This window comes from Hyla sarda, chromosome 4, assembly GCF_029499605.1.
Source record: "Hyla sarda isolate aHylSar1 chromosome 4, aHylSar1.hap1, whole genome shotgun sequence".
NCBI classification, from domain to species: Eukaryota; Metazoa; Chordata; class Amphibia; order Anura; family Hylidae; genus Hyla; species Hyla sarda.
In genome coordinates, this window is record NC_079192.1 from 29,374,230 (window position 1) to 29,401,470 (window position 27,241).

The window sequence follows — 27,241 nt, forward strand, 5'->3', positions numbered from 1 at the left end:
ATATAATGTGAGGGGGTGGACTCACTTATGGGATATACTGTATATATAATGTGAGGGGTGGAATCACTTATGGGATATACTGTATATATAATGTGAGGGGTGGAGTCACTTATGGGATATACTGTATATATAATGTGAGGGGTAGACTCACTTATGGGAGATACTGTATATATAATGTGAGGGGTGGACTCACTTATGGGATATACTGTATATATAATGTGAGGGGTTGGACTCACTTATGGGAGATACTGTATATATAATGTGAGGGGTGGACTCACTTATGGGAGATACTGTATATATAATGTGAGGGGTGGAGTCACTTATGGGAGATACTGTATGTATAATGTGAGGGGGTGGACTCACTTATGGGAGATACGGTATATATAATGTGAGGGGTGGACTCACTTATGGGATATACTGCATATATAATGTGAGGGGTGGAGTCACTTATGGGAGATACTATATATATAATGTGAGGGGTGGACTCACTTATGGGAGATACTGTATATATAATGTGAGGGGTGGACTCACTTATGGGATATACTGTATATAATGTGAGGGGTGGAGTCACTTATTGGATATACTGTATATATAATGTGAGGAGGTGGAGTCACTTATGGGAGATACTGTATATAATGTGAGGGGTGGACTCACTTATGGGAGATACTGTATATATAATGTGGGGGTGGAGTCACTTATGGGATATACTGTATATATAATGTGAGGGTTGGACTCACTTATGGGATATACTGTATATATAATGTGGGGGTGTACTCACTTATAGGAGATACTGTATATATAATGTGAGGGGTGGAGTCACTTATGGGATATACTGTATATAATGTGAGGGGTGGACTCACTTATGGGATGTACTGTATATATAAATGTGAGGGGTGGAGTCACTTATGGGATATACTGTATATATAATGTGAGGGGTGGACTCACTTATGGGATATACTGTATATATAATGTGAGGGGTGGACTCACTTATGGGAGATCCTGTATATGTAATGTGAGGGGTGGAGTCACTTATGGGAGATACTGTATATATAATGTGAGGGGTGGACTCACTTATGGGAGATGCTGTGTATATAATGTGAGGGGTGGACTCACTTATGGGATATACTGTATATAATGTGAGGGGTGGAGTCACTTATTGGATATACTGTATATATAATGTGAGGGGTGGAGTCACTTATGGGAGATACTGTGTATATAATGTGAGGGGTGGACTCACTTATGGGATATACTGTATATATATATAATGTGAGGGGTGGACTCACTTATGAGATATACTGTATATATAATGTGAGGGGTGGAGTCACTTATGGGATATACTGTATATATAATGTGAGGGGTAGACTCACTTATGGGAGATACTGTATATATAATGTGAGGGGTGGAGTCACTTATGGGATATACTGTATATATAATGTGAGGGGTGGACTCACTTATGGGAGATACTGTATATATAATGTGAGGGGTGGACTCACTTATGGGAGATACTGTATATATAATGTGAGGGGTGGACTCACTTATGGGAGATACTGTATATATAATGTGAGGGGTGGACTCACTTATGGGAGATACTGTATATAATGTGAGGGGTGGACTCACTTATGGGATATACTGTATATATAATGTGAGGGGTGGACTCACTTATGGGATATACTGTGTATATAATGTGAGGGGTGGATTCACTTATGGGAGATACTGTATATATAATGTGAGGGGTGGAGTCACTTATACGAGATACTGTATATAATGTGAGGGGTGGAGTCACTTATGGGAGATACTGTATATATAATGTGAGGGGTGGACTCACCTATGGGAGATGCTGTGTATATAATGTGAGGGGTGGAGTCATTTATGGGATATACTGTATATATAATGTGAGGGGTGGGACTCACTTATGGGAGATACTGTGTATATAATGTGAGGGGGTGGACACACTTATGAGATATACTGTGTATATAATGTGAGGGGTGGACTCACTTATGGGAGATACTGTATATATAATGTGAGGGGTGGACTCACTTATGGGATATACTGTATATATAATGTGAGGAGTGGACTTACTTATGGGAGATACTGTATATAATGTGAGGGGTGGACTCACTTATGGGATATACTGTATATATAATGTGAGGAGTGGACTCACTTATGGGAGATACTGTATATAATGTGAGGGGTGGACTCATTTATGGGATATACTGTATATAATGTGAGGGGTGGAGTCACTTATTGGATATACTGTATATATAATGTGAGGAGGTGGAGTCACTTATGGGAGATACTGTATATAATGTGAGGGGTGAACTCACTTATGGGAGATACTGTATATATAATGTGGGGGTGGAGTCACTTATGGGATATACTGTATATATAATGTGAGGGTTGGACTCACTTATGGGATATACTGTATATATAATGTGGGGGTGGAGTCACTTATGGGATATACTGTATATAATGTGAGGGGGTGGACTCACTTATGGGATATACTGTATATATGATGTGAGGGGTGGACTCACTTATGGGATATACTGTATATATGATGTGAGGGGTGGACTCACTTATGGGATATACTGCATATATAATGTGAGGGGTGGAGTCACTTATGGGAGATACTGTATATATAATGTGAGGGGTGGACTCACTTATGGGATATACTGTATATAATGTGAGGGGGTGGAGTCACTTATGGGATATACTGTATATATAATGTGAGGGGTGGAGTCACTTATGGGAGATACTGTATATATAATGTGAGGGTTTGGACTCACTTATGGGATATACTGTATATAATGTGAGGGGTGGAGTCACTTATTGGATATACTGTATATATAATGTGAGGAGGTGGGAGTCACTTATGGGAGATACTGTATATAATGTGAGGGGTGGACTCACTTATGGGAGATACTGTATATATAATGTGGGGGTGGAGTCACTTATGGGATATACTGTATATATAATGTGAGGGTTGGACTCACTTATGGGATATACTGTATATATAATGTGAGGGGTGGACTCACTTATGGGATATACTGTATATATAATGTGGGGGTGGAGTCACTTATGGGATATACTGTATATAATGTGAGGGGTGGACTCACTTATGGGATGTACTGTATATATAATGTGAGGGGTGGAGTCACTTATGGGATATACTGTATATATAATGTGAGGGGTGGACTCACTTATGGGAGATACTGTATATATAATGTGAGGGGTGGGACTCCCTTATGGGATATACTGTATATAATGTGAGGGGTGGACTCACTTATGGGATATACTGTATATAATGTGAGGGGTGGAGTCACTTATGGGGAGATACTGTATATATAATGTGAGGGGTGGACTCACTTATTGGAGATACTGTATATATAATGTGAGGGGTGGACTCACTTATGGGATATACTGTGTATATAATGTGAGGGGTTGGACTCACTTATGGGATATACTGTGTATATAATGTGAGGGGTGGAGTCACTTATGGGATATACTGTGTATATAATGTGAGGGGTGGACTCACTTATAGGAGATACTGTATATATAATGTGAGGGGTGGACTCACTTATAGGAGATACTGTATATATATTGTGAGGGGTGGAGTCACTTATGGGAGATACTGTATATATAATGTGAGGGGTGGACTCACTTATGGGAGATACTGTATATAATGTGAGGGGTGGAGTCACTTATGGGAGATACTGTATATATAACGTGAGGCGTGGACTCACTTATAGGAGATACTGTATATATAATGTGAGGGGTGGACCTCACTTATGGAAGATACTGTATATATAATGTGAGGGGTGGACTCACTTATGGGATATACTGTATATATAATGTGAGGGGTGGACTCACTTATGGAAGATACTGTATATATAATGTGAGGGGTGGGACTCACTTATGGGAGATACTGTATATATAATGTGAGGGGTGGACTCACTTATGGGATATACTGTATATATAATGTGAGGGGTGGACTCACTTATGGGATATACTGTGTATATAATGTGAGGGGTGGACTCACTTATGGGAGATACTATGTATAATGTGAGGGGTGGAGTCACTTATGGGATATACTGTATATATAATGTGAGGGGTGGAGTCACTTATGGGATATACTGTATATATAATGTGAGGGGTGGAGTCACTTATGGGATATACTGTATATAATGTGAGGGGTGGATTAATTTATGGGAGATACTGTATATAATGTGAGGGGTGGAGTCACTTATGGGAGATACTGTATATATAATGTGAGGGGTGGAGTCACTTATGGGAGATACTGTATATATAATGTGAGGGGTGGAGTCACTTATGGGATATACTGTATATAATGTGAGGGGTGGATTAATTTATGGGAGATACTGTATATAATGTGAGGGGTGGAGTCACTTATGGGAGATACTGTATATATAATGTGAGGGGTGGAGTCACTTATGGGAGATACTGTATATATAATGTGAGGGGTGGACTCACTTATGGGATATACTGTATATATGATGTGAGGGGTGGAGTCACTTATGGGATATACTGTATATAATGTGAGGGGTGGACTCACTTATGGGAGATACTGTATATATAATGTGAGGGGTGGACTCACTTATGGGAGATACTGTATATATAATGTGAGGGGTGGACTCACTTATGGGAGATACTGTATATAATGTGAGGGGTGGACTCACTTATGGGAGATACTGTATATATAATGTGAGGGGTGGACTCACTTATGGGATATACTGTATATAATGTGAGGGGTGGAGTCACTTATGGGATATACTATATATATAATGTGAGGGGTGGACTCACTTATGGCATATACTGTATATAATGTGAAGGGTGGACTCACTTATGGCATATACTGTATATAATGTGAGAGGTGGACTCACTTATGGCATATACTGTATATAATGTGAGAGGTGGACTCACTTATGGGATATACTGTATATAATGTGAGGGGTGGACTCACTTATGGGATATACTGTAAATAATGTGAGGGGTGAAGTCACTTATGGGAGATACTGTATATAATGTGAGGGGTGGACTCACTTATGGGAGATACTGTATATATAATGTGAGGGGTGGACTCACTTATGGGAGAGACTGTATATATAATGTGAGGGGTGGAGTCACTTATGGGATATACTGTATATATAATGTGAGGGGTGGACTCACTTATGGGATATACTGTATATAATGTGAGGGGTGGACTCACTTATGGGATATACTGTATATATAATGTGAGGGGTGGACTCACTTATGGGAGATACTGTATATAATGTGAGGGGTGGAGTCACTTATGGGAGATACTGTATATATAATGTGAGGGGTGGAGTCACTTATGGGATATACTGTATATATAATGTGAGGCGTGGACTCACTTATGGGAGATACTGTATATAATGTGAGGGGTGGAGTCACTTATGGGATATACTGTATATATAATGTGAGGGGTGGACTCACTTATGGGATATACTGTATATAATGTGAGGGGTGGAGTCACTTATGGGAGATACTGTATATAATGTGAGGGGTGGAGTCACTTATGGGAGATACTGTATATATAATGTGAGGGGTGGAGTCACTTATGGGATATACTGTATATATAATGTGAGGCGTGGATTCACTTATGGAGATACTGTATATAATGTGAGGGGTGGAGTCACTTATGGGATATACTGTATATATAATGTGAGGAGTGGACTCACTTATGGGATATACTGTATATATAATGTGAGGGGTGGACTCACTTATGGGAGATATTGTATATAATGTGAGGGGTGGACTCACTTATGGGAGATACTGTATATATAATGTGAGGGGTGGACTCACTTATGGGATATACTGTATATAATGTGAGGGGTGGAGTCACTTATGGGATATACTATATATATAATGTGAGGGGTGGACTCACTTATGGCATATACTGTATATAATGTGAAGGGTGGACTCACTTATGGCATATACTGTATATAATGTGAGAGGTGGACTCACTTATGGCATATACTGTATATAATGTGAAGGGTGGACTCACTTATGGGATATACTGTATATAATGTGAGGGGTGGACTCACTTATGGGATATACTGTATATAATGTGAGGGGTGAAGTCACTTATGGGAGATACTGTATATAATGTGAGGGGTGGACTCACTTATGGGAGATACTGTATATATAATGTGAGGGGTGGACTCACTTATGGGAGAGACTGTATATATAATGTGAGGGGTGGACTCACTTATGGGATATACTGTATATAATGTGAGGGGTGGACTCACTTATGGCATATACTGTATATAATGTGAGGGGTGGACTCACTTATGGGATATACTGTATATATAATGTGAGGGGTGGACTCACTTATGGGAGATACTGTATATAATGTGAGGGGTGGAGTCACTTATGGGAGATACTGTATATGTAATGTGAGGGGTGGAGTCACTTATGGGATATACTGTATATATAATGTGAGGCGTGGACTCACTTATGGGAGATACTGTATATAATGTGAGGGGTGGAGTCACTTATGGGATATACTGTATATATAATGTGAGGGGTGGACTCACTTATGGGAGATACTGTATATATAATGTGAGGGGTGGACTCACTTATGGGATATACTGTATATAATGTGAGGGGTGGACTCACTTATGGGATATACTGTATATATAATGTGAGGGGTGGACTCACTTATGGGAGATACTGTATATATAATGTGAGGGGTGGACTCACTTATGGGATGTACTGTATATATAATGTGAGGGGTGGAATCACTTATGGGATATACTGTATATATAATGTGAGGGGTGGAGTCACTTATGGGATATACTGTATATATAATGTGAGGGGTGGACTCACTTATGGGATATACTGTATATATAATGTGAGGGGTGGACTCACTTATGGGATATACTGTATATATAATGTGAGGGGTGGACTCACTTATGGGAGATACTGTATATATAATGTGAGGGGTGGACTCACTTATGTCATATACTGTGAGAGACATCCAGCCTATGATGGTTCAGCTACAGGCAGCCGTGACGCTATCACACAGTCACAGGAAGAAGCTACCAGGGTGGAGAACAACACGTGGGTGTCATGAATATTCATGGCTGAGGTGAAGAGAGGGGAGGACAGTACTGTATAATACTCTGAAGTTCTCACTGACAGAGGTGGACACTGAGGAGAACAACTGGAGGGTCCGGCAGGGCTCATGTGGGATCATCTACGGTATTGACCCCCAGACAGAAGACGGAAAAGGAAGAGGAAGCAAGAGACGGAAGAGAGAACAAGAGGAGAGAGACTGAAGTCTGCAGCCCCAGAACTGCCAGGAGGAAGATGCACAATATAGTCCTCTACTACAGGTAACATCCGAAACATAGGGTCATACTGGAGAAATAGGGGAGATATAGGGAGGTTATATGGAGTAATAGGAGGAGATATAGGGGAGGTTATATGGAGTAATAGGAGGAGATATAGGGAGGTTATATGGAGTAATAGGAGGAGATATAGGGAGGTTATATGGAGTAATAGGAGGAGATATAGGGGAGGTTATATGGAGTAATAGGAGGAGATATAGGGAGGTTATATGTAGTAATAGGAGGAGATATAGGAGAGGTTATATGTAGTAATAGGAGAAGATATAGGGAGGTTATATGGAGTAATAGGAGGAGATATAGGAGAGGTTATATGGAGTAATAGGAGGAGATATAGGGAAGGTTATATGGAGTAATAGGAGGATATATATATGGAGGTTATATGGAGTTATATGAGGAGATATAGGGAGGTTATATGGAGTAAAAGGAGGAGATATAGGGAGGTTATATGGAGAAATAGGAGGAGATATAGGGAGGTTATATGGAGTAATAGGAGGAGATATAGGGAGGTTATATGGAGTAATAGGAGGAGATATAGGGGAGGTTATATGGAGTAATAGGAGGAGATATAGGGAGGTTATATGGAGTAATAGGAGGAGATATAGGGAGGTTATATGTAGTAATAGGAGGAGATATAGGAGAGGTTATATGTAGTAATAGGAGGAGATATAGGGAGGTTATATGGAGTAATAGGAGGAGATATAGGAGAGGTTATATGGAGTAATAGGAGGAGATATAGGGAAGGTTATATGGAGTAATAGGAGGGTATATATATGGAGGTTATATGGAGTTATATGAGGAGATATAGGGAGGTTATATGGAGTAATAGGAGGAGATATAGGAGAGGTTATATGGAGTAAAAGGAGGAGATATAGGGAGGTTATATGGAGTAATAGGAGGAGATATAGGAGAGGTTATATGGAGTAAAAGGAGGAGATATAGGGGGGGTTATATGGAGTAATAGGAGGAGATCTAGGGAGGTTATATGGAGTAATAGGAGGAGATATAGGGAGGTTATATGGAGTAAAAGGAGGAGATATAGGGAGGTTATATGGAGTAATAGGAGGAGATATAGGAGAGGTTATATGGAGTAAAAGGAGGAGATATAGGGGGGGTTATATGGAGTAATAGGAGGAGATCTAGGGAGGTTATATGGAGTAATAGGAGGAGATATAGGGAGGTTATATGGAGTAAAAGGAGGAGATATAGGGAGGTTATATGGAGTAATAGGAGGAGATATAGAGAGGTTATATGGAGTAATAGGAGGAGATATAGGGGGGTTATATGGAGTAATAGGAGGAGATATAGGGAGGTGATATGGAGTAATAGGAGGAGATATAGGGAGGTTATATGGAGTAAAAGGAGGAGATATAGGGAGGTTATATGGAGTAATAGGAGGAGATATAGGGGGATTATATGGAGTAATAGGAAGAGATATAGGGAGGTTATATGGAGTAATAGGAGGAGATATAGGGAGGTTATATGGAGTAATAGGAGGAGATATAGGAGAGGTCATATGGAGTAATAGGAGGAGATATAGGGAGACTATATGGAGTAAAAGGAGGAGATATAGGGAGGTTATATGGAGTAATAGGAGGAGATATAGGGAGGTTATATGGAGTAATAGGAGGAGATATAGGGAGGTTATATGGAGTAATAGGAGGAGATATAGGGAGGTTATATGGAGTAATAGGAGTTATAGGAGGAGATATAGGGAGGTTACATGGAGTAATAGGAGGAGATATAGGGGGGTTATATGGAGTAATAGGAGGAGATATAGGGAGGTTATATGGAGTAATAGGAGGAGATATAGGGAGGTTATATGGAGTAATAGGAGGAGATATAGGGAGGTTATATGGAGTAATAGGAGGAGATATAGGAGAGGTTATATGGAGTAATAGGAGGAGATATAGGGAGGTTATATGGAGTAATAGGAGGAGATATAGGGAGGTTATATGGAGTAATAGGAGGAGATATAGAAGAGGTTATATGGAGTAATAGGAGGAGATATAGGGAGGTTATATGGAGTAATAGGAGGAGATATAGGGGGGTTATATGGAGTAATAGGAGGAGATATAGGGAGGTTATATGGAGTAATAGGAGGAGATATAGGGAGGTTATATGGAGTAATAGGAGGAGATATAGGGAGGTTATATGGAGTAATAGGAGGAGATATAGGGAGGTTATATGGAGTAATAGGAGGAGATATAGGAGAGGTTATATGGAGTAATAGGAGGAGATATAGGGAGGTTATATGGAGTAATAGGAGGAGATATAGGGAGATTATATGGAGTAATAGGAGGAGATATAGGGAGGTTATATGGAGTAATAGGAGGAGATATAGGGAGATTATATGCAGTAATAGGAGGAGATATAGGAGAGGTTATATGGAGTAATAGGAGGAGATATAGGGAGGTTATATGGAGTAAAAGGAGGAGATATAGGGAGGTTATATGGAGTAATAGGAGGAGATATAGGAGAGGTTATATGGAGTAAAAGGAGGAGATGTAGGGGGGGTTATATGGAGTAATAGGAGGAGATCTAGGGAGGTTATATGGAGTAATAGGAGGAGATATAGGGAGGTTATATGGAGTAAAAGGAGGAGATATAGGGAGGTTATATGGAGTAATTGGAGGAGATATAGAGAGGTTATATGGAGTAATAGGAGGAGATATAGGGGGGTTATATGGAGTAATAGGAGGAGATATAGGGAGGTGATATGGAGTAATAGGAGGAGATATAGGGAGGTTATATGGGGTAAAAGGAGGAGATATAGGGAGGTTATATGGAGTAATAGGAGGAGATATAGGGAGGCTATATGGAGTAAAAGGAGGAGATATAGGGAGGTTATATGGAGTAATAGGAGGAGATATAGGGAGGTTATATGGAGTAATAGGAGGAGATATAGGGAGGTTATATGGAGTAATAGGAGGAGATATAGGAGAGGTTATATGGAGTAATAGGAGGATATATAGGGAGGTTATATGGAGTAATAGGAGGAGATATAGGAGAGGTTATATAGAGTAATAGGAGGAGATATAGGGAGGTTATATGGAGTAATAGGAGGAGATATAGGGAGGTTATATGGAGTAATAGGAGGAGATATAGGGAGGTTATATGGAGTAATAGGAGGAGATATAGGGAGGTTATATGGAGTAATAGGAGGAGATATAGGGAGGTTATATGGAGTAATAGGAGGAGATATAGGAGAGGTTATATGGAGTAATAGGAGGAGATATAGGGAGGTTATATGGAGTAATAGGAGGAGATATAGGGAGGTTATATGGAGTAATAGGAGGAGATATAGGGAGGTTATATGGAGTAATAGGAGGAGATATAGGGAGGCTATATGGAGTAAAAGGAGGAGATATAGGGAGGTTATATGGAGTAATAGGAGGAGATATAGGGAGATTATATGGAGTAATAGGAGGAGATATAGGGAGGTTATATGGAGTATTAGGAGGAGATACAGAGAGATTATATGGAGTAATAGGAGGAGATATAGGGAGGTTATATGGAGTAATAGGAGGAGATATAGGGAGGTTATATGGAGTAATAGGAGGAGATATAGCAGAGGTTATATGGAGTAATAGGAGGAGATATAGGGAGGTTATATGGAGTAATAGGAGGAGATATAGGGAGGTTATATGGAGTAATAGGAGGAGATATAGGGAGGTTATATGGAGTAATAGGAGGAGATATAGGGAGGCTATATGGAGTAAAAGGAAGAGATATAGGGAGGTTATATGGAGTAATAGGAGGAGATATAGGGAAATTATATGGAGTAATAGGAGGAGATATAGGGAGGTTATATGGAGTAATAGGAGGAGATATAGAGAGATTATATGGAGTAATAGGAGGAGATATAGGAGAGGTTATATGGAGTAATAGGAGGAGATATAGGGAGGTTATATGGAGTAATAGGAGGAGATATAAGGAGGTTATATGGAGTAATAGGAGGAGATATAGGAGAGGTTATATGGAGTAAAAGGAGGAGATATAGGGAGGTTATATGGAGTAATAGGAGGAGATATAGCAGAGGTTATATGGAGCAATAGGAGGAGATATAGGGAGGTTATATGGAGTAAAAGAAGGAGATATAGGGAGGTTATATGAAGTAATAGGATGAGATATAGTGAGGTTATATGGAGTAATAGGAGGAGATATAGGGAGGTTATATGGAGTGATGGTACGCCCCCTCCATGCCCCCTCCCCATTCAGTTCTATGGGAGATGTGGGGAGATACATGGAGGAGGTGTGTCGGCCGCAATGTAACGCTAAGGACGGCAAATCTCCTGCATGGGAGAGCCGTGGCGGGGCAGGGGCCCCGTGCAGGAGATCATGGGGGGTCCCAGCGGTCAGACCCCCGCGATCTTTCACTTATCCCCTATCCTATGGATAGGGGCTACATTTTCTTTTGCTGCAGATGTCCTTTAAAGCGTACCTGTCATAGTGCCCCCCCTAAAAAGTGATATGTAACTCAGTACCTAATCCCCATCATATACATATCATTGTTATGTGTTTAGGACCTATATATACCTAACAAATAGCATTTATATGTAGCTCACTTGCTTTGTCTTCTTGCCTTGTGGAGGGGGCATGTCCATCTTTCATGGTCCTGTACTACCCTTAGGCCCTATCAGGTAGAGTCCCTCAGTGACCTGGGGGCTCCCCTGCATGGTCTCCCTCTGTTGGTTCCATAAAGTTGCGTATATCACTTTTAATGCCTAGAAAGTATCCCTATGTATAGGTAGTACAAAGAACCTGTGGGAGGTCTCAAGGACCTGTGTAAGTCTGTCACATGTTATGTTATGCAGTCACATGATATGTTGTCACATGTTCTCCTAGAGAGCACCAGCTTAACCCGATAACGACCAAGGACGAGTATAGACGTCCAGGTTGGCGGGCGTTCCCGCACCTGGACGTCTATACTCGTCCATTATTCTCGTGGGTGCTGCCCAGTGCACCCACGAGATCGCGGCAGGGACTCGGCTGTATCACACAGCCGGGACCCTGCTGCACTGCCAGGACCGAAGTAAACTTCGGTCCCGGCAGTTTTAACCCTTACAGCCGCGGTCGGAAGTGACCGCGGGCTGTAATTGTTATGACAGAGGGAGGGAGCTCCCTCTGTCACTCCTGCAGCACCCCGCATCGCGATCGCGGGGTGCTGCGTGTAATACGCGGCTGGCCGGGGCCTGCCGCACTGCCGGGAGTGAAGTTCACTTCACTCCCGGCAGTTTAACCCTTACAGCCGCGGTCAAAAGTGACCGCGCGCTGTAAGGAGTTCTGACAGAGGGAGGGGGCTCCCTCTATCTCCTCTGCAGCACCCCGCAGCGCGATCGCAGGGTGCTGCTGCATACCTGGGCAGCCGGGGGTCCTACAAAGACCCCCAGGTCTGCCCTGGGTATTGCCTGAAAGGACGTGCTAATATGCTGCCTGCTAGTGAAAACTGGCAGGCAGCATATAATTGCAATGCTTTGGAATACTAAGTATTCCAAAGCATTAAAAAGTGTAAAAATAAATAAATAAATAAAATAAAAGTGTAAAAATAAATAAAAATTTAATAAAAGTGTAAATAAATAAAAAAAAAAAAAAAAAATATGTATATATATATATATATATATATATATATATATATTAAAAATACATTTATTAAATGAATCTAATTAAAAAAAAAAATGCATAATGTGTAGGATCGCATTGGCGGACATCCCCAGCATGTAATATGCTGCGGATGTCCACCATGTGATCCTACACATTATGCAGCAGTCACGGTAATGAGCTCCCTGCTGCGGCTGGGTAGCTTTGTGCGTCCACTCATAGCGGCGTATTTTACGCCAGCAGTCATGAGTGGACACTCTGAGCTACCCAGCCGCAGCAGTGATGGATATATTCGCCATGAGCGGGTGCTTATTCCCACAACATGGCTGATATATCCATCAGGAGCCTTAACTGTCACAGACAGACGCGTTATACTGCCAGCCGACTAAGGACCAATCAGAGTGGTCCCTGGTCCAGCCAATAACTCGTAGGGGTGCGGTATATAAATGGGGTCACTTGTGGGGGTGGGGGTACTGTTCTGCCCTGAAAGCCAAATGGCGCTCCTCTCCTTCTGAGTCCTACCACGCGGCCAAGGAACCATATATGGCCAAAGCGGGGGTATTTCCGAACATGGGACAAGCAGCTAAATAAAATATAGGGTGCATTTCTTTCAATATCAGAAGTGATGTACAAAAAATATGCCCCCCAAATGATGCATTTGTGAAAAATTGCAAATTTCTAATTTTTAACACTGACTTTGTAATAATTCCTGCCAAAAAACTATGGTGTTAAAATACTCACTGTACCCCCTAGCAAATACCTTGAGGGGTCTAGTTTTTAAAATGGGGTCATTTGGGGGGGTGTTCCTATGTTCTACTACCTTTTAATTTCTGCAAACCTTGCATAGCACACAAAAAAAGATGTACTTTTCAAATTTTCAAAATTTCAAGTTAAATTGTTAGGCTTCTAATGAATTTAAAATGTTAATTAAAAACAAAAAAATGATGTCAAAATAAAGTAGACATCTGAAAGTATAAGTTTCATAAACTATTTGGTCAGTATGTATAAATATATGCAACCTATTAGTGTTAAAATAGCAAAAAATCGTAATTTTTTGTGAAAATTTCATGATTTTTTGCATTGTAAAAAAAAACTACAAATGATATCGGCTTACTTTTACTATGTACATGAAGGACAACTTGTGACAAAAAAAAAATGTCAGAATTATCGTGATTGGCAAAACGTTACCAGAGTTATTCTCTAATAAAGACAGACATGCCCGATTTGAAAAAACAGGCCTGGTCTTTCAGGGGCGTACAGGTTTATTTGTATTGGTCCTTAAGGGGTTAAACTTTGACCCACAGCTTGACCAATGGGCTTTAGTCCAGCCGCCCACTATATAAAGGGGCGGCCATTACAATTTCTCTCAGATTCCATCTACTACTGAGCACAGAAACCACCAGAGATCTCAGTGCAAGTGATCGGCATCCAGAAGACCCCAAAAGCTACAGTCATTCCAGTAAGTCTCAAGTCTATGTCTGCTGTCACTGAAACTAGTCAAGTCCTGGATATAGTCAAGTCAAGTCCAATCTTGAGGCAAGTTAATTACAAATATATTGTTCAAGCAAGCTGCAAGGTCCTTCTGGGTCCTGGCCACCTCTCTGGGAATGTTGGCCTTAGCTGGAAGATAATTCCATCTGTCTTATACTCAGTAAAGCCTACGTTTGACCATAACTGGTTGTGGACTCTCATTTCACTATTAGCAACTGGGATAGCGGAGGAACCGGGCGTGTGGTGTTCCGGAACCCTAAAACCACACTGGCGTCACGAACACTAGGGATTAACAACATCTTGCCCCCGGGTTTAATACCATCTGATCCCACCACTCCCACCGCTACACCCGTGGTCCCGCCATACACCCGTGGGTCACCACATATCTGTTCCTAGTAAAGCTGGATGCTATTCAACATAGCTGTCACTATGTCTGTCATTCAGCTTTCACAGACTCATGAATGTCTGATCAGCTTCTTTGTAATTCAGGAGTCAGAGAAAGCTTTGGCTGTTCAAGCATGCTGGGATTTGTAGTTTTGTAAGAGCTGGAGCTGCAGTGTTTGTAAAGCACTGTGTTAGAGCAGTGTTCCCTTCAGCCGTTGCAAAACTACAAATCCCAGCATGCCCACACATCCTTTGTAGTTTTCAAGAGCTGAGGCACACAGCTGGAGAATACACAGCTCAAACACAGAGTTTTGCAAACATTGTACCCCCAGCTGTTGCAAAACTACAACTCCCATCATAGAAGTTGTAGTTTAGGAACATCTGAAAGCTGTAGTGGTGCAATGGGGATCTCCTATATTGGATACCAACACACTTTACGGCCGGTATTCAGTATGCTGCAAAATACAGAGTAGCCTGTCTGCATAAAGATAGATGACCCCTAGTGGCGGTTATTTTCATTTTTTATTAATTTTTTAGTAAAATTGACTTTTTTTTTTAAATAAATGTATATGGAAAAAAGTCATGTTATCAGAAGTTCTACTAAATATAAAATGTTTTTCACAATGACAGTGCCTCTTTAAGCAATATTGACCATGTGGGTGGTCTGGCATTTACGACTATTGTCGGAGGAATAAAGGCACACTCAGTGAAAGAAGCGATCTGATTGGTTGCTATGGGCAACTCAGCAACTTTTCCTCCAGACAGGTTTGATAAATCTCCCCCGTTGGGGGAGATTTATCAAGCCCTGTCCGGAGGAAAAGTTGCTGAGTTACCCATAGCAACCAATCAGATCTCTTCTTTCATATTTGGGTGCATGGTCCACCGTTGACCTACAGTGGTGCGGAGCTTCTTCCCAGCAGATTATGGTTATATTTCAAAATCAGATCAGACCTGTGTTGGCTGTATATACAGTGGGGCAAAAATTATTTAGTCAGCCACCAATTGTGCAAGTTCTCCCACTTAAAAAGATGAGAGGCCTGTCATTTCCATCATAGGTTATACCTCAACTATAAGAGACAGAATGAGAAAAAAAATTCATAAGATTTTATTTGCAAATTATGGTGGAAAATAAGTATTTGGTCAATAACAAAAGTTCATCTCAATACTTTGTTATATACCCTTTGTTGGCAATGACAGAGGTCAAACATTTTCTGTAAGTCTTTACAAGGTTTTCACACACTGTTGCTGGTATTTTGGCCCATTCCTCCATTCAGATCTCCTCTAGAGCAGTGATGTTTTGGGACTATCGCTGGGTAACACGGACTTTCAACTCCCTCCAAAAGTTTTCTATGGGGTTGAGATCTGGAGATAGGCTAGGCTACTCCAGGACCTTGAAATGCTTCTTACGAAGCCACTCCTTTGTTGCCCGGACGGTGTGCTTAGGATCATTGTCATGCTGAAAGACCCAGCCACTTTCATCTTCAATGCCCTTGCTGATGGAAGGAGGTTTTCACTCAAAAACTCACGATACATGGCCCCATTCATTCTTTCCTTTACACGGATCAGTCACCCTGGTCCCTTTGCCCCAAAGCATGATGTTTCTATCCCCATTCTTCACAGTAGGTATGGTGTTCTTTGGATGCAAACATTCTTTCTCCTCCAAACACGACGAGTTGAGTTTTTAACAAAAAGTTCTACTTTGGTTTCATCTGACCATATGACATTCTCCCAATACACCTCTGGATCATCCAAATGCTCTCTAGCAAACTTCAGAAGGGCCCGGACATGTACTGGCTTAAGCAGGGGGACACGTCTGGCACTGCATGATTTGAGTCCCTGGCAGGGTAGTGTGTTACTGATAGTAGCCTTTGTTACTTTGGTCCCAGCTCTCTGCGGGTAATTCACTAGGTCCCCCCCGTGTGGTTCTGGGATTTTTGCTCACCATTCTTGTGATAATTTTGACACCATGGGGTGAGATCTTGCGTGGAGCCCCAGATTGAGGGAGATTATCAGTGGTCTTGTATGTCTTCCATTTTCTAATAATGACTCCGACAGTTGATTTCTTCACACCAAGCTGCTTGCCTATTGCAGATTCAGTCTTCCCAGCCTGGTGCAGGTCTACAATTTTGTTTCTGGTGTCCTTCTACAGCTCTTTGGTCTTGGCCATAGTGGAGTTTGGAGTGTGACTGTTTGAGGTTGTGGACAGGTGTCTTTCATACTGATAACAAGTTCAAATAGGTGCCATTAATACAGGTAATGAGTGGAGGACAGAGAAGACTCTTAAAGGAGAAGTCACAGGTCTGTGAGAGACAGAAATCTTGCTTGTTTGTAGGTGACCAAATACTTATTTTCCACCATAATTTGCAAATAAATTCTTTAAAAATCAGACAATGTGATTTTATGGATTTTTTTTTCTCTTTCTGTCTCTCATAGTTGAGGTTATAACCTATGATGAAAATTACAGCCTCTCATCTTTTTAAGTGGGAGAACTTGCACAATTGGTGGCTGACTAAATACTTTTTGCCCCACTATTTATAATATATATGTGTTTGTGTGTGTGTGTGTGTGTGTGTAATATAACATATTTTGGTCTATTTCTCAGGGTGGAATGTTTGACAGGCTTTGGGTCCAGACTTTTCTCAGAGGACTCCTTGTTCTGAATCTCCATTACATTCATGGTAAGTAGTTATTCTTATGCTGTTCTTTCTCATTTATCTTTACATTAAGAATTAAGAAGGTGCTAAGTCCCCCAACCCCAGCCACCCAGTCAGTTCATGCCACAAAAGTGATCATCCTTCTTCATCTACTACCCCTACCCCCCAATGGGATGTTGAGGGTTATGTTGCTCTATATACTTTACAAGTCTGGATTTGGAAATTCAAGAGGCCACCGCACGAAGCGGCGGCCGACACGCCCCCTCAATACAACTCTATGGCAGAGCCGGAGGCTGTCCGGGCATGCCTGGAGTTGTAGTTTTGCAACAGCTGGAGGCTCCCTGCTTGGGAAACACTGACATAGACCGTGATTTACAGCTCCCAGCTGATCTTTCTTACTTTTATATGTAAGTACTTGCTTTATCTATATTAGTTATCTACTTATTTTTTCTTTAATTCTCACTTTTTCCTATTTTTGGATGACATTTTGGGGGCTTCAGAACCAATTACCAGGTTTCCATAGAGTTATGGTCTCAACATACAATGGTTTCAACATACAATGGTCGTCCTGGACCCAATTCATATTGTAACTTGAGGGACCACTGTATATATACTTCAGAATTTTGATCCTAAGTTCTGAGATTCTGCCCTCCACATCCTTGTGATCTCTTCCTCTCCAGTATTTTATTCTTGTTTGTATTGTGTGTTCTATGGGGAGTACTAGCTTTGTATTGTGTGTTCCTGATGCTTTTTGGGCACGGCTATCTGCCAGTATTGTTTTATGGAGAATATCGTGCCCAATAATATTGATGCCACTTCTATGCTGAAAATACAATTAGGTTACTACTTTGTGGGCGCAATCGAGAAGAAAAGCTGTCAGGTGGCACCACCATATAGCTACCACATCTGATGTCTTCACTGCTGTTTGGATGGATTCCGGGGCATCATCACTAGTGTTGCTCGCGAATATTCGCAATTCGGATTTTAATCGGGAATATCGCATATTCGCAAATTTGCGAATATTGCGAATATAGCCCTATATATTCGTAATTACGAATATTTGTTTTTCTTTCTTTCGCATATGCGAAAATGTATGCGCATTTGCGCATATTCGCGAATATTGAGCCCTCCCTTCTTTAATGGTATAGGGAACTATGACTAGTGCATTAACTTTGTAATTTTTTGCTCATTGAAATCAATAGGCCCATTGTGGTCTATGGGGATCTCACGGCATGTAAGATAAACAGGACCATCTTGGCAGCACAGTGCATGGGAGACCACCACTGGTTCGAGTCCCGGGTGGGAAAGAGTGTTATAGTGTTGTGGTTTAACTTTACTTTCCTGGAAAAGCTGCTGAGTTGCCCATAGCAACCAATCAGATCGCTTCTTTCATTTTTCACAAGGCCTCTGCAAAATGAAAGAAGCGATCTGATTGGTTGCTATGGGCAACTCAGCAGCTTTTCCTCTGGACAGGTTTTGATAAATCTCCCACTATGGAGTTGTGCAGTTGCCCATAGCAACCAATCAGATTGCTTCTTTCATTTTTGAAAAGGCCTCTGAAAAATGAAGGAAGCGATCTGGTTGCTATGGGCAACTCAGAAACTTTTCCAGGAAAAGCTGCTGAGTTGCCCATAGCAATCAATCAGATCGCTTCTTTCATTTTGCAGAGGCCTTGTGAAAAATGTAAGAAGCAATCTGATTGGTTGCTATGGGCAACTCAGCAGCTTTTCCAGGAAAGTAAAGTTAAACCACAACACTGTAACACTCTGACCCACCCCAGGACTTGAACCAGTGGTGGTCTCCCATCCACTGTGCTGCCAAGACAGTCCTGCTTATCTTATATGCCGTGAGATCCCCATAGACCACAATTGGCCTATTGATTTTAATGGGCAAAAAAATCACAGAGCTCATGCACTAGTCATAGTTCCCTATACCATTAAAGAAGGGAGGGCTCAATATTCGTGAATATGTGCATATATTTTCGCATATGCGCAAAAAAAAGAGAATATAACGAATATGTGAATTTCGCGAATATATGACGAATATTCGTCCATATATTCGCAAAATATCGCGAATTTGAATATGGCCTATGCCGCTCATCACTAGCTCTGGGCACTGAGGATTGTCTTGAGGCTATAACTTGAAGCTTTGGGGTAGGGGTCCACATACTAACCCCTAGTCTGGAGGGGTTGTAAGCCATATTATTTTACACATTCCATATATTACTGTGAAAAGAAGGAGAGGCAGAAGGGAATACAGCAGCGAGAGCTCAGAAACCGAGAACTGATAAATAAGTATTACACAACTTCATGGAATTCTAGGAGTCATTACACAACTAATACAATCTAGTTCTGCAATAGTGACAGCATCCTTATAAATGGGGAAGGAAGTGAGAGATAAGGAAAATCAATGCTCGGACATTGACCTCTTTGGAGAGTGTAATGGGAATGCACCGTGACCTTTGTAATTGTCACAGTGCAAGGTGTGGAAAACACGACTTGTATTTGTCACCTATTGACTTCTTTAGCACAACGTAGTAGGCAACTCTGTGACATGTGCAGTAGTTACTGTATGGGGATAGAGAAAGGAGGTACTATGGATATTTGAAAAAGGATGCTGACTCTTACTAAGTATCATGAAAGATATTCCTCCTTGTACTGACTGACCTCTGCCTGCCCTGATCTCTGTCTGTGTACCTGTACTGACTGACCTTTACCTGCCCTGACCTGTGTACCTATACTGTGTGACCTCTGCTTGTCCTGTGCTGTACCTGTGTACCTCTGCGGACTGACCTTTACCTGCCCTGATCTGTGTCTGTGTACCTGTACTGACTGACCTTTACCTGCCCTGATCTGTGTACCTATACTGAGTGACCTCTGCCTGTCTTGTGCTGTAACTGTGTACCTCTGCTGACTGACCTTTACCTGCCCTGATCTGTGTACCTCTACTGAGTCCCCTGTCTGTCCTGTGCTGTACCTGTGTACCTGTGCTTACTGACCTTTACATGCCTTGATCTGTGTCTGCGTACCTGTGCTGACTGACCTTTACCTGCCCTGATCTATGTCTGTGTGCCTGTACTGACTGACCTCTGCACATCCTGGCCTGTATCTGTTTACTGAGTGACCTCTGCCTGTCCTGTGCTGTATCTGTGTACCTGTACTGATTGACCTCTGCCCATCCTGAGCTGTGTCTGTGTACCTATACTGACTGACCTCTGCCCATCCTGACCTGTCTGTGTACCTGTACTGATTGACCCCTGCCCATCCTGAGCTGTCTGTGTACCTATACTGACTGACCTCTGCACATCCTGGCCTGTATCTGTTTAGTGAGTGACCTCTGCCTGTCCTGTGCTGTATCTGTGTACCTGTACTGACTGACCTCTGCCCATCCTGAGCTGTGTCTGTGTACCTATACTGACTGACCTCTGCCCATCCTGACCTGTCTGTGTACCTGTACTGATTGACCTCTGCCCATCCTGACCTGTGTCTGTGTACCTGTACTGATTGACCTCTGCCCATCCTGACCTTTGTCTGTGTACCTGTACTGATTGACCTCTGCCCATCCTGACCTTTGTCTGTGTGCCTGTATTGACAGACCTCTGCCTATCCTGACCTGTGTGTGTGTGCCACTATAATGTCTGCCTAGTTTTGTGAAAACAAAAACTGGGAGGAAAATTGATAAGTTAGGAGACGCCCCAAGTGCACCCTGCCGTGTATGCCTACTACATCCAAAAATATTGTCTTGCTTTATAGGAAGAATCCACAAACAAATTATTTGGGGTTCATAAATATGGTGTTTAAAGGGGGTTATCCAGAAATAGAAAAAACAGAGCTGATTACTTTAAAAAACAGCACCACCCCTGTCTTCAGGTTGTGTGTGGTATAACAACTTAGCACCATTCACTTTAATGGAACTGAGCTGCAATACCACACACAACCTGAGGACCAAAGTGGTGCTGTTTTTAGGAAACAAAAAATCAGCTTTTTTTTTAAAAAACTATTCTTGGATAACCCCCTTTAAGGCCTGAGCCTCAGATATCACCATATCATGCTATTTTCTCACACATACTGACAGCCCTGAAACATTTTTGATTTTATTTTTCTCTTTTTCAACAAGTAGGGTTAGTTTCCGTGGTGTGTTTTGTACAGTTTAGAGAATTTCTTTTTTTCACGAATCCTCTTATGTGGTTAGTAGGTCGTGATGCTCAGTAACTATTTGTAACCAGGTGCAGAATAGAAAGATGAAAGTGTGTTTCCCTTATAGAGGGGAAGGAGTTACCAAAAGTGACGGGGTACAGGGTTCAAAGTTTGGAAATATTCACTATTTTGCAATCGGGGGTGATGTAACATTTCTACATTATTCTGTGTTTATTTGCCTTGGAAAAATTTGCCACATAAAAAAAAAATTATTATATTCAATAAAAAAAAAACCATTAATATATATATATATATATATATATATATATATATATATATATAAAAATTATTATCATTATTATTATTATTTATTTATGTATTTTTTTTACAGAGTCTCCAGACCATTTCACTTTTCTTGCACTTTGTTATGTTGCTCATTGTGCTAAAAAATAAATCTATTTTCCATATCACTCTGCCCTCAATACCCCATAGGGCAGGGTCACACAGCTCGCATCCACAGCATATTTGATGCTGCGGATGCACAGATGGCAGTCACAGAGGGACTGCAGAGTGAGCTCCTGGCTACGGCCGGGAGCTCGCTCTGCAGTCCCTCTGTGACTGCTGTTGGCACATCCTCAGCGTCAAATACGCTGCGGATGCGTCCCATGTGACCCTGCCCTTAATGAGAATGTGAAAATAGAAATCTTAGCAAAGGAGGCGGAGCTTAGAGATGACCTATTGGTCTTGTTGTGTTTTCTTCCCAGGACTCTTCCATGACTGCTCGGTCTGCTGTGTAATTCAAGACAAAATCAGAGACCTGAACTGTTCATGGAAAAGTGATGTCAGGACTGAGCACTTTGTATCGCTGCAGAGTCTTACAAAGTAAGTATGCGGATCCTACAGAATCCTGTGAACACGTCTTTCCGGGTCGCACTGTGGCGTTCTGAGCACAGAAGCTTTGAGTTCATAGTCGTCAATTCTCCTCCCATAGACATGAATGGAGGGGGCGTGACGGCTGTGGTTGCCCATCATCCGGCACAGAGTTAACTTGGTGCACCGGATGACTGGGGCCAGACCTCCTGTGATCAGACATCTTATCCACTATCCTTTGGATAGGGGATAAGATGTTTAGGGGGGAGTACCCGCTTTAAGGTTATAATCAATTCTTTCTTTGCTTCCTCCAGTCCTGAGGAACATCCTCTTCACTTCACCATTGATCGAAACTGGTTGGTAATCCCACGGAAAGAACTGGTGGTGGATCACAAGTATCATCTCATAGTGACTGGAGGAGGCAAAAACTATACTCACTATTTCACCTACAGTGATGATGGACATAACAGTAAGTATAGGATAAAGCAGCAGAAGAATTGGAGAAAATAATACTGTTTGGGGTTGTCAAAACACCATGGGGGTGAGCAAGCCAAAATGCGCGGACGATGTGCTGCTGTTTGTGTCCTCACCTCTAACCTCCTTTGCCAACATATATTGAATTTTAGACATCCTCAGGAGGGTGTGAAGCCTTTTATGGCTGCCGTTGTTATAAGCGACTTCCCTACATTTGGTGTGATGTGATCTATAGCATCTTTGTAAATCACTTCTTTTACCAAAAATAACTCCTTACCCCAGACAAAAAAAAAGTTCTAAAGTTTTGGTGACTAGTTGTCTCCTTTCCATGCAATCTGCTATCCACTGCCTGTTGTTAGGGGAATTATGTCTCTAGTAACATGGCAAGTTTAGCCAGTCTGTCTGCTAAAGATGATCCACTGTGTGCCTAATAGGTAAATGAAGACTTCCCTCTCATATCTGTCCACCCATAAAGCTCTGGGCAGCCTTCCCTTGTGTAAATAGCAGGGTGCCTACAGCTGTATGTCCATAGTGCTGCAGTGTAAACCCCCCTTTAGCTTTTAAGCAGCAACAGCAGTTTGGTGCTTTTGTAATATCTTTTTCCATGCCACCCAGCTTTACCAGTCTCCTGAAGAGCTCCAAAATGGCTGCTCTACCAGATAATCACTTCAGGAGACTACACAGTGCAGAGTTCACAGTACTCCCCCAGCTTTCCCGGGCTCCAGAGAATGTCTGTCTGGTGAAGCAGCCATATTGGTAACATGTCACTTAGCTGCTGTATTTCCTGAATTGAGTATTGACTAGCTGAGTACCCGGCTTTCTTCGGTCTTCCTACTTAAACCTTGTGGGAGAGGTAAAGCAACAATGATATATAATTTTATAGGTTGCCAACAGGCAACCCAAAAAAAAACAACTAATTTCCCATATTCCAAAATAATAATGTTAAAAGTGCAATCTTTATTGGTTTATATCCGCACATAAATTGAGATTAAAATATACAGGTGCCGTATTGTCCTATCTGCAATCGTGTATCCTGACCATCCGGTCTATAAAGTATTCCGAACAATGCAGGATGCCTGCAGAAACACCCGCATTAATGACCTTAGGACATAGGCACCTGACTTAAAATCTATATTACACAGCCCCCCTCGACATGTTTCACTACCGAAGTAGCTTTACCAAGAGGCAGACGGGCACTGAATTCCTAAACGCCGTGCAGGGGGTTATAAAACCTAGAAAGTAGAAACTGATCCAGCACTTGGATAAAAAGTTGCAGCTTTATTTTGGTCCGAATCCGACAAACAAACTTTCCACGGTAAAACCGACACCCTCCCTTGTCATACGCGTTTCAAGCGCATGCGCGCTCTTCCTCAGTGACAGGTCACTGAGGAAGAGCGCGCATGCGCTTGAAACGCGTATGACAAGGGAGGGTGTCGGTTTTACCGTGGAAAGTTTGTTTTGTCGGATTCGGACCAAAATAAAGCTGAACCTTTTTATCCAAGTGCTAGATCAGTTTCTACTTTCTTCGTTGACAATTACAGCACTGAGCCAAGTGCGGACCCGAGCATGGAAAGATTTGGAGGTGAGCCGTACAATATATTTATTTAGTCTAGGTTATAAAACCTCCCATCATGATGTCACAGAAGTTGTCATATCCACATGAAATTATATTATCCAATAAGTTTTCTAAACTGCTGATCACCAGCTCTTCTAACCAATAAAGAGCTTTCAAAGCCTCTACACCAATAAGTTGCAAGTTTCCCCTTGTCCAATCCAGGGCGCCATTTATGATTGACAATCCATTCCACCAATGACCCTGACTAGGATCAGTGGGGACGTGGTGCGCTGTTTCAGCCTGCGCGAGTGAATAGACTCTCACCCGATCCTTAGGAGTAGACAGTGCCCTTTGCGCATGCGCCATCATCCAACGGCCGTTCGGGTGGTGCATTCAGTGCGCCGGGACATGAATGATGATGATTGAAAATGACCACAATCTCCAGCAATAATTGATCAGACTGATCATAGGGGAAACTTGGAAAAATGAATGTGTGACAAATTGAGGATAAACAAGAATGTCTATATTCTATAATATTTCCTTAGGAATCGTTGGAATGCTCATTATATGTATGTATATATATATATATATATATATATATATATATTGTTGGAACATATGATTCCCTGTGACATCATTTGATGATGATACAAAGGATACAACTTAAAGTGGTTATCCAGGAAAAAACTTTTTTTTCTATATATATATATCAACTGGCTCCAGAAAGTTAAACAGATTTGTAAATTACTTCTATAAAAAAATCTTAATCCTTTCAGTACTTATGAGCTTCTGAAGTTAAGGTTGTTCTTTTCTGTCTAAGTGCTCTCTGATGACACGTGTCTCGGGAACCGACCAGTTTAGAAGAGGTTTTCTATGGGGATTTTCTTCTAAACTGGGCGGTTCCCTAGACACGTGTCATCAGAGAGCACTTAGACAGAAAAGAGCAACTCAACTTCAGCAGCTCATAAAAACTGAAAGGATTACGATTTTTTAATAGAAGTAATTTAAAAATCTTCAATACAGTGGAGAGTTAGAAAAACATCGGCACTCACCGAAGGTGAGTGCCGATGTTTTTCTAACTCTCCACTGTATTGAAGGTTTGAACTTTACCACTACGTCAGAGCACCACCACATCTCTATCTCTACAGGTTTGTCCTAGTCGAACGCCCGTCTCATAGTCCAGCTTAGCCAGTAGTAGCAGTGCCGAATATCACATCTTCGCTTTGTAATTTAAAAATCTGTTTAACTTTCTGGAGCCAGTCGATATATAAAAAAAATGTTTTTTCCTGGATAACCCCTTTAATATACATAACCTATAAAGAATAAGAAAATGATCTCTGGCAGGTTCTTCTATATAAATGCAATAAATGTGAATCCCTCGTTCAGCACCTGGGTGCACATAGATTTAAGCCTATGGATCCATTTCACTTCTTCACATAAAAGTCTTTTGTCTAGATTTCCACGTCTTGGACCGAGTCGTGGTCTAGCCAATCCAAAAAACCTGAGGCTGGACCAGTCGCCTCCATACTGCGACCATAAATGTCTTGCCAATGGGGTGTCCGCCCTCGTACGAATATTACTTTTATGTTGGGAGATCCTTCTTCGGAATTGCTGTATTGTCTTCCCAACATAGATCCGAGGACATCCACATCGAGCAATGTACACATTTCCAGTTGTTTGGCAGTTGATGAATTCCCACATCTACGTCCATCAATTGGATTGACAAATTCTTTCGTTCTTAGAACAGTTACCACACGGGTAGGATCCGGTGGTGGTAGATGTCAACCATGTTCCACATGTGGTATCCGCAAAATGGCTCCTGACTAAATATTCCCTGATATTTTTACCACACCTATATGTGACTGACGGATGTGGAGTGAGTACTTCTCTTAAATCTTGATCCGCAAGCAAAATCGTCCAAAACTTCCTCAAAACCCCCATCACTTGGCGATTGTTCTTATCCTACGTGCCCATGCATCTCAGAATTTTCTTGTCAGATAAGGTCTCCACTTTTCTGTTCGTAGTAAGTAATTCACTTCTAGGTGTATCCCTAGCTCTAGCAAAGGACCTATGTAGGAACTTTTTTGGAGACCCTCTGGATATGAATCTTTCGTATAACATTTTGCTTTCTTTTGCCTCATGTGTTGAGCAGTTTTGTCTAGCTCTCAAATATTGTCCTACTGAGATCCATTACTTGAGGGCTGTAGGATGGTGACTCCTCCATCGTGGAAAGCTGTATACACCATAGACTTCTCTCATCTCTTACAGTATACACCATAGACGTCTCTCATCTCTTACAGTATACACCATAGACTTCTCTCATCTCTTACAGTATACACCATAGACATCTCTCATCTTTTACAGTATACACCATAGACTTCTCTCATCTCTTACAGTATACACCATAGACATCTCTCATCTCTTACAGTATACACCATAGACTTCTCTCATCTCTTACAGTATACACCATAGACTTCTCTCATCTCTTACAGTATACACCATAGACTTCTCTCATCTCTTACAGTATACACCATAGACATCTCTCACCTCTTACAGTATACACCATAGACTTCTCTCATCTCTTACAGTATACACCATAGACTTCTCTCATCTCTTACAGTATACACCATAGACTTCTCTCATCTATTACAGTATACACCATAGACTTCTCTCATCTCTTACAGTATA

General features: G+C 41.5%; 1 protein-coding gene across 1 annotated transcript in view; it reads left to right on the forward strand.

The window, feature by feature from the left end:
• The first annotated feature begins 7,088 nt into the window (after positions 1-7,088).
• The window catches only part of IL27RA (interleukin 27 receptor subunit alpha), a 57,444-nt gene continuing 37,291 nt past the window's right edge, over positions 7,089-27,241 (forward strand). Inside the window, exons 1-4 of the mRNA XM_056570272.1 lie at positions 7,089-7,376; positions 17,467-17,542; positions 22,419-22,536; positions 22,839-22,993. Of these exons, the coding sequence (XP_056426247.1) occupies positions 17,473-17,542; positions 22,419-22,536; positions 22,839-22,993 (343 nt within the window). The 5' untranslated portion in view covers positions 7,089-7,376; positions 17,467-17,472. The remainder of the gene's footprint in view (positions 7,377-17,466; positions 17,543-22,418; positions 22,537-22,838; positions 22,994-27,241) is intronic.